The sequence below is a fragment of the Macrobrachium rosenbergii genome, chromosome 16 (genome assembly GCF_040412425.1).
Source record: "Macrobrachium rosenbergii isolate ZJJX-2024 chromosome 16, ASM4041242v1, whole genome shotgun sequence".
Classification (NCBI taxonomy): Eukaryota; Metazoa; Arthropoda; class Malacostraca; order Decapoda; family Palaemonidae; genus Macrobrachium; species Macrobrachium rosenbergii.
This window is the reverse complement of record NC_089756.1, coordinates 11,709,515-11,718,725: the sequence shown is the minus strand read 5'-3', so window position 1 is coordinate 11,718,725 and position 9,211 is coordinate 11,709,515. Positions and strand designations below refer to the sequence as shown.

The 9,211-nt window shown below is 38.4% G+C and overlaps 1 protein-coding gene across 4 annotated transcripts in view; it reads right to left on the bottom strand.

Moving 5' to 3' along the window:
• Positions 1 to 9,211, bottom strand: part of Rbp6 (RNA-binding protein 6) — a 1,287,678-nt gene that overhangs the window by 5,987 nt on the left and 1,272,480 nt on the right. For all 4 annotated transcript variants that reach the window (XM_067118389.1, XM_067118390.1, XM_067118392.1 and 1 more), the window contains 2 exons: positions 7,199 to 7,371; positions 6,676 to 6,895 (listed from right to left, as the gene is read on the bottom strand). In XM_067118389.1, coding sequence (XP_066974490.1) covers positions 6,676 to 6,895; positions 7,199 to 7,371 — 393 coding nt within the window. The remainder of the gene's footprint in view (positions 1 to 6,675; positions 6,896 to 7,198; positions 7,372 to 9,211) is intronic.

Genomic DNA, 9,211 nt, shown 5'->3' with positions numbered 1-9,211 from the left:
TGTTACCTATTTCGTTTAAGAAATCGCATACGAATACTATACGATACAGATTACTCCTTTACACATTTTTTGGACTACTGATGTTTATCAGTTTCTGCTTACTCAATTGAAAGTCCTGCATCCTTATTTTATATCCTGTCATCAGAGCTCGTTCGCTACTGTTGTACTGGCCATTACCTTTAAGGTACAGCTGTGACAAAATTTCAGGTGGTGATCTAGATGTTGACCCTAAAATATTCAAATATTGAAGTTTCGCCTTATAACGCTATGTTCCAAAGCTCTAAATTAAGATCTGATCGAGTTTTTTTGAATTATGAATTTATCATCATTGCATTTTAAAATTTTTAAGGACTCAAGATTTTGTAAATTATGTGGAGGCTTGTCAGCCGGATCAGTCAAAAGGTATCTTGTTCTATAAGAATATGCACATTGAAAAGAAAATAAAATATAATTATTTGTTCCATATGAAATGCTGACAAAGAATTGGAAAAAATCTAATAACGGTCAAGAAGACTAACGACGTTCGGATAAAATCTAAATCTCTATAAGACTTTGCTGACAGCAATTCTTTCCTAGTACGTGGAAACGAAAGCCCTCATATGCTTCCGTCACCTCCTGAGGAGAATATCCTTCTCACCGTAAACACCCCTGCCTCCTCTTCCTCCCCGTCCCAACCTCCAATTCCATGATCCCCATTTACCCCACTCCCTACATCCTTTTAATTCCGAACCTGGCGAGCGGAGATCTGGAGTACCATCTAGCAGGGACCCCCGAATAGAACTGAGCCAACCAATAGATGTTAGTGAATTGGATGGCATCGATAAATCGGCGAGAAATTATTTTATTGCCGCCCAATCCATGTCGTCTGTCGGGTAGCGATTCACAGGACTGAGCTATATGCTCGGATACATATACATCGCCATCCTCCTCCTCCTCCCCCACCCCCTTTCCACTATCAAACCCCTCCCTCCTCCAACCTTCTCTTTCTTAAACGCGGTTAAGAGGTAAGAGGTAGAAATTTGGCTCGCTGGTTTGCCTCCGCTCCTGGCTGTCCTTCCTGTTGGGTAACCACGGTTTCCGTTTCTTCTTTTTCTTTTTTTTTTTATTCTGACAAACTTGTTACTCTTGAGAGGTATCGACAAATGCCACCTGGAAGTAAATTGGTATATTGACGTACAGAATAACGTGGAAAGGAAAGGAAACGAAGCTTAAAGAAAGTAGCTGGAAAAAGAGTAGCAATTATAATGAGTGTGTACTTACACAAGCATGCAAGCATTACCATCGTAATTATATTAGTAGGATAAATTTATCCCATTAATTAATTAAACTTAAGACTGTAATTACTACTGATTATTCTCATCTCGTCCATCATTTACTGTCCATTTTGAAAAGCAGATACTAACAGATAAACAACTCTGTACACACTAGACTCTGCACGGCTAAGCAGTCTTAATGGGCCCTGAAACTAAGCAAAAGTGGCTTCGATATTTCATTGGCATAACGTAACGATTTAATATTGTGAAAGCAGTCGTGTTACGCTTCCATTTTCACCAAAGCCAAAGCGGCCACAGTCAATACTGCATTCAAGTTTATTCCTTTTTTTTTTTACCATGCATACGAAACGCTAAGTTCCCCGATCGAATATGAGGATATTCAACTTTAGTTGAATGAAACCTGCAAATAAAATAAATGCTATTACAGCTATGTCTACGAGAAGCTTTCTTCCATCAAGGAACAAATTAATCGATTAAACGCTGCAAGTACTGGAATGAGTAGTCATTTCACCACCCTGACACGGAAACCGCTAGATACGATATTGGTAAGAAACTTCATCATTTACATCCTTCCGTCATTGCATTTACATCTGGGGTTCTCTATACAGGTTCGACTCAGTAAGTCACTTATATTCACAAACCAGTCAAGTGAAATGAATTTCTTGAGAATAATAAATATTTCTCAACACAATAAACATCGTACCGAAAATCATGGCTGGGAATCACCACTAAACAATAACATTCAGTATACAAGTTTTACGGCAAAATGGTTTGCTAAAAAGAAATGAGTATAATTCCTCACGTAGCTGATAAAATTTAAAAAGTTGACAAAAAATAATTTCTCATCGATTCAGTTTATATTACACCATCAAACATTATTATTTCCCTGAGCAGATCTGTTTATGAGGGTCCCGCGAGTTATAGTTACTTATAAATGGACTTGCGAACAGTCTTGTGAAGATTTCTTACGGGTTAAAATGAAGTTCGGATGCGTTTCAACTGCTAATGATAAAAATGTATAAGCTGACAAAGCCAACATTCTATAAAATTAAATGTTTAACCATAAATGCCAAAATTCTTTGTTTAAAATCAAGACTTCATTTGCAATTACTAGTTCAGTCTGGGTATTTATTTGGACTGCCGCCAATAATGACACTGTATTGTTTTGACTGCGGTGAAAGGTAATAAAATGTTTTTTTTTTATTTTTTTATTGGTATGAATAATTTTACCTGCAAGAAATGAGAATAGGCTGTAAAGCATACTTTTTCCTCAGACCTAATTAGATTTGAACGGAAGATCGTTTTTGCACGTATTTGTTGTCTGTTTACTAAGGTTAATGAGTTTGTACAATATTATTATGATAGAGTGATACCCAAATTGATTATGATACCCATACCAGCATCAGTATATGTAAGGCAGATACTTATATCGAAACCTTTTGCAGGAAATTGCATTCTGCTGAAAATGGTAATCATAAAACTAACGAAGCTCCGGTTTCCGCAATGCAATAGATATTCAAAACGTGGTTTTTTTTTCTTAACCGTTAGCAGGGAATTTGAATAACTGAGCCTTATGCCACGCTGAGGCCTACAAATATTAAAAGTGATTATGAAAGATTCTTCCAAGTCCCACAGAGAGAAGGGTAAAACATCATTGAAATGGGATGGGTTACCAGTAGATCCTGCCTTCTGTCATGAGAGAGAAAGAGAGAGAGAGAGAGAGAGAGAAATCCCAAAAACCCCATATTGACAACAGCAAAACCCAAGAACACCAAATTCCTTAATTAAACATACTTAGTGAAAGATCCTTGACTACCAAAGCGCCTGGAACAAATTCCAAGACTACCGAATTGCCTGGAACAAATTCCAAAGACTACCTACCGACTTGCCTGGAACAAATTCCAAAGACTACCAACTTGCCTGGAACAAATTCCAAGACTACCTACAGTACTTGCCTGGAACAAATTCCAAAGACTACAGACTTGCCTGGAACAAATTCCAACACTGCTGACTTGCCTGGAACAAATTCTAAGACTACCGACTTAGCTGAAAAAAATTCCAAGACTACCGACTTAGCTGAAACAAATTCCAAGACTACCGACTTGCCTGGAACAAATTCCAAAGACTACAGACTTGCCTGGAACAAATTCCAACACTGCCGACTTGCCTAGAACAAATTCCAAGACTACCGACTTGCCTAGAACAAATTCCAAGAATACCGACTTGCCTAGAACAAATTCCAAGAATACCGACTTACCTGAAACAAATTCCAAGACTACCGACTTACCTGGAGCAAATTCCAAGACTACCGACTTGCCTGGAACAAATTCCAAGATAACTGACTTGCCTGGAACAAATTCTAAGATTACCGACTTGTCTGGAACAAATTCCAAGACTATCGACTTGCCTGGAACAAATTCCAAGCCTACCGACTTGCCTAGAACAAATCCCAAGACTACCGACTTGTCTGGAACAAATTCCAAGACTACCGACTTGCCTGGAACAAATTCCAAGCCTACCGACTTGCCTGGAACAAATTCCAAGACTACCGACTTGCCTGGAACAAATTCGGGGACTACCGACTTGCCTGGAGCAAATTCATTGACTACTGGCTTACTTAGACAAAGATTATGGGTTATCATTTTGCCCAGCTTAACCTCCAGAGCGTCATTCTATAAACACCAAAACCTTCGAAACATCAAGTTATTCCGTCCGTGACGTAAAAGTATCCAACTTGACTCGCTTGAGACCAAATAGCTAGACGGAATATTCCAGTATAAATATAAATTTAAGTAAATATTAAAAAAAAGATAAATTCCTAAAGCTATTACTTTCCCGTCGCAAACAAACTCAGTCTATCAACAATCCCGAGAGCCGCAACTTTTGAAAATTTAAAATCCACTTTCAGACAAAATAGTTGGGGGGGGGAGTGATTTGGGGGACATAATTACCTAACGACCAGATGACTAGGAACTTAATCATACGATCCAATTTAATTAAAAGATAACGGACGAAGCCAGATCAGCTTTGCGATGGCGGTTAGGGCGAAGTCAGCCCCCAATAAATTAAATCGATCAGCTACAAACATTCTTGAATTTCTTCGGCAGAAATAATAAACCCCGGTTTTAATTGCACTTCCTCAGTTGTGATAAATTCATCGCATTCCGCAATATTAAAAGCCCTTCCATATAACATTTTGCCCAGCTACTAGAAGCTCGCTCTCTCTCTCTCTCTCTCTCTCTCTCTCTCTCTCTCTCTCTCGCTTTTCGCGTATATTTATGACGAAAACTCGAGCACGATGCTTTTGTTAACTTATTCATAATCTAGTTGAAGGTTCAAAATACTTCATTTGACTCTCTCTCTCTCTCTCTCTCTCTCTCTCTCTCTCTCTCTCTCTCTCTCTCTCTCTCTCTCACATACAAACACACAGGAGAACATATAGTCATCACAACCCTCTCTTCCTAGCCAGGAGTAGTTTCCATTAATTTGTTGCATTCGACGACAAAACAATAACATAAATGATTTGGTCCCTCGCAGCCTCAAAGAGAATCAGAGCTTCGACAATTAAATGGCCAAAATCTGAAACAATAACGAACTCTAATGCCTTTGCCTTCGTAGTAAATACTATATATTTCGTAAAAGAAAATGTCGCGGCACCGTAATTGGAGATACAGCTGTCCATTTTATTCCGATATGTAACAGAACATACAACGCGATTTCACTCCCAAGACTGTATTGATACCAGTTTGAATTTGATCCTTAATACTTGTACTTTTTTTGTCAGCGGGATGAGAGAGAGAGAGAGAGAGAGAGAGAGAGAGAGAGAGAGAGAGAGAGAGAGAGAGAGAATTATTCATAAAGAGAAATACATGTAAACAGAGAGAGAGAGAGAGAGAGAGAGAGAGGCAGACAGACAGACAGACAGACAGAAAATTATTCATAGAGAGAAAGAGACATGTATACATAGAGAGATTTATTCATAGAGAGAGAGAGAGAGAGAGAGAGAGAGAGAGAGAGAGAGAGAGAGAGAGAGAGAGAGAGAGAGAGAATGTTGCCTCAGAACGTTAGATATTAAACCAAGAAAGGGACTTTGTCAACTTAATGAATTCAATAAATGGAAGAGTAAGGAAACACCAAGGGATACTCACCACCGCTCGATGAACGTCAAACTGAGAAATTCTATTTAAACGACATTTTATTGAGAAAATAACCACTATCTGTAACCGTATCAAAAATTCAACAATAAACAAATACAGTTATCAAAAACTGGCAAGGGTTACTCTAAATCAGGCATTTCATAGGTAATTTCAAAATTACTTTCTCATTCAAAAACTACTTTACTATTGATACCAAACTACTTTCTCAAGCTTATGAAGAAATAACTAGCACTTTTACAAAAAATATAGCAATTTACAAAAATATCTCCCAGCAACTTTACAATAAAAGCAAGAAAAATACGTATACTGTCTTTAATTCAGTGCTACTGATCTAAACTCTATTAAATGGCATAAAATAGCATAAAACATTAACATTGATTAATTCAAAATTTATTTACAAAAATATGAAAAGCTTTCGCCATTTCAATATCTAAAAAAAATGGATTAGTAAGCAAGAATTAATCATTATTAGTAGATTACAAAATATAAATGGTCGTAAATGGGTACCTGGTTTAAAGAAGAAAAATTCACTAAGAAAAATGTTACTCTCAATAGATCATACAGCCAACGACAGAACTGACCTCGAAAGCTCAAATTTTTGTATATCTGCACTTTAGGCAGCAGCAGCCTCCTTTCACTTTATTAACAGGTTAAGTAAATTGTTTATGAAATACTGTATACTTTACGGTATGGTCGCTTGATTTCCATTTCAGCATTTTTAGTATCCCACGCCATCCATCCAATCAGTTTGTGTGCCCCATTTTGAATACGGATTTCAAATATTTTATATAGACATCAAGCTAATTGTTAATTACAATTTTCTTAATCTTGTTTATTTTAAACGTGTAGAAGAAAAGGTGTCGTTATTTCCACTCTAAAGATGGGGCATTTTTCTAAAATCTTACGGTAAATGTGCCCTTACAGGCTTTGATAGGAAAAAGTGGTCCCTATGGGCTATATTTTCAGAGTAGATACAAGTAAAAGAAGGCAACTAGGTACCGGAAGTTCTGCTGTCTACAACATTACTCAACCCTTTCCCACTTAGGGGAGTAACATTGGTGAAAAAGGAAGCATTTCAGTTAGTGAGCACAACATAGATGCATATCTACAAGAACAAGTAAAAAAATCCTCTTGCTCTGTAAAAAAGACAAAAACAGCGATTAAAATCTGAAAATACCACGAAATCTATGAATACGTTTTCATAAATAATCTTATACAACGGAAGGTCTATCTTGGGCATTTACCTGTAGTCCTGAGCATGGGCGAAGAATTGATGTGGTCGGCCCTTGTGTGGGGGGCGGGTGGTGCGGCGGCGGTGACCTGGATGGACTGCTGTGCCCTTTGGTCGCCGGCAGACCCGCTCATGGTGACCGCAGCCAAGGCACCGGAGTCGTAGTATGTGCCTGCCGCCGCCATGCGTTCAGCCTGCAGGTGGTAATGTAACATATCCTCGGTCACATCTCCCTGAAAACATTGATCAAAAGCTCTAAGGTGACGGCGTTACCTACCCCCGCCTCCTCTACTGCTTATTGTCATCAGCAACACCTTTGGTGTGGATGTGTGTGTGTGTTTGTATGTGAGTGTTTGCAGTAGTTGGTTGTGGTGTTCCTGTGTGTGTCCTTGTTCGAATCTGTGCGCACACGCACGCACATGAAAGCACGCGTGTGAATGAGTGAGTTTGTAGAGTTTTCGAGTGTACAAGGTCAGTGTATTCTCTGAGCTATGGGCAGCTGCAGGAATGAAAGGTTTTCGGGGTCATTTCCTTACCGTCAATGTGGGTGTGATGGGCGCTGTAGGGGTGAGGGTGGGGGTGGCTACGGCTCCGGAGTCATAATATGCAGCAGCTTTGAATCCGTCGGCGGGCGTGGGAGTCTGAGGGGACACACCTGTGATGGAGGCGCCCGTGGCTGAGGGGAAGTAGCCACACCCCGCTGGGAAACCTGTTGGCCACGAGGGGAGACAAGAGAGGTCATACAAGGTCGTGGTGGCTCGAGGAAGAAGGGAATTGGGGCCAAAGGGTTGAAAAGGAGGAAGTTAATGAAGTACAAAAAATGCAAAGAAAAATTTGCTTCACACAAAAGAAGGAAATGAATAAAAATAGTCTCATTGATTTGAAAAGATCAGAGTACCTTTACTCTTGAGCAGAAAGAGTTTTCTTGTGTATTATCGACAGAATAAAAATCATGTTGACAATGTATACTTTCTTCGGCAAAAAAATTTTTCCTCACAGGTAAAACCTGAACGTGTAATAAAATGCCATTGCTGTGCCCAAGAGTAAGACGATACAGGTATTAGTGACAAAAAATGTTAGTATTTGTTAGTGAAGCATTAAAGAATTTCGTATTTTCATTTTATAATAATATCACCAGGAAGAAAAAAATGAGTTCTAAAATATCTAATCCTCACTTTAGACTGAGGATCATGCCAGCGGGAAAAATGTATAGACAGCTCTAAGGCTAAATGTCATTCTATGAGATTATTCTAAAAAGTGCTAAGGAAAAAGTCAAAAAATTCTAGACTAAAAAGATTTTCCGCTAAGAACCTGAAAGAAGAACAGTTAGTATAGGCTAAGAGAGACACAGTTATTATATCTAATATTGCTCCGTGATCTAAGACACTATGATCATTATCTCACAATCGCAGGATTATGACAGCATCATCATCATCATCATCATCATGACTAAGGCTACATTCACCTAAATTAGTAGTAATAGTGATCTAACTATATTATCCTTCTAGACTGTTATCATTAAACAGGTAAGACATAAATGCTGATCAAACAGTGGCTGCTTCCTCTATAGATTCTATAACCTATAGAGACTAAACTGTAGTAGAAGTAAACTATAGAGTCTATGATCTAGAAGAATGGACTCTATGGGAGAGAGAGAGTGAGAGTGACAGAGACAGGGACAGACAGACAGAGCTCTTTCTTCTTTTCTTCATTCCACTTCTAGCAGGTTCTCTTCTGTTACCTCTATTCCCAGATCATTCGTTCTAGAGCATCTTCTAAGTGGACCTAAAGATGTAGTAGTGGTAGTAGTAGTAGTAGTGGTAGTAGGAGTAGTAGTAGACTCTTGATCTAAGTAAAATACTGAGATATAAGTTGTCTAAATCTAGCTTGGTCACAGGCCAGAGCACACACACACTGGACCAAGGCACCGTCTTCGCCAGTACTTACTTCACAAGGGGGTTACATCCGGGGATCAGCTCCTCTTCAATACATATGTATCTTTTTATATACTGTATATTTCTCTCTTTTTTTCATACATAGTTTACGCTATTCAGGACATTCATAATACCCCCTTTGGACTGGTTTCCTAGATAAAATCATAAAAGGTTTCCTACAGAGTGACTAACACACAACAACAAAGTTAAAAAAGGAAATGTAACACTAGAAAAGTGGACAACTGAATTTCAAGAGATGTTCAGTTCACACTGGAATAAAATCATTTCGGATACCGGTTTATATACTCAAAGAGGAAAAATAACACACTACCTAGAAAGAAACAGAACACAAAAGATAAAAGGTTCAAATGAAAATTCAACCAAATCAAAGTCTACTGCTCTACTTACAAAGATCTAAATTGGTTTCATTTTTTTTTTTTTTTGTGGGGAGGAAAGGGGGGTATTACGTGCATGAACCTTTGGCATGGTAAATGGCGACCCATTCATTTTATGATTCATTTTTATGATTGTTATTATTTTGATTATCATGAATGACTGATTCGTGAGGTAGTACCCATGAATTGTGAAGAAAATATCACTACTAAAATTAGAAAG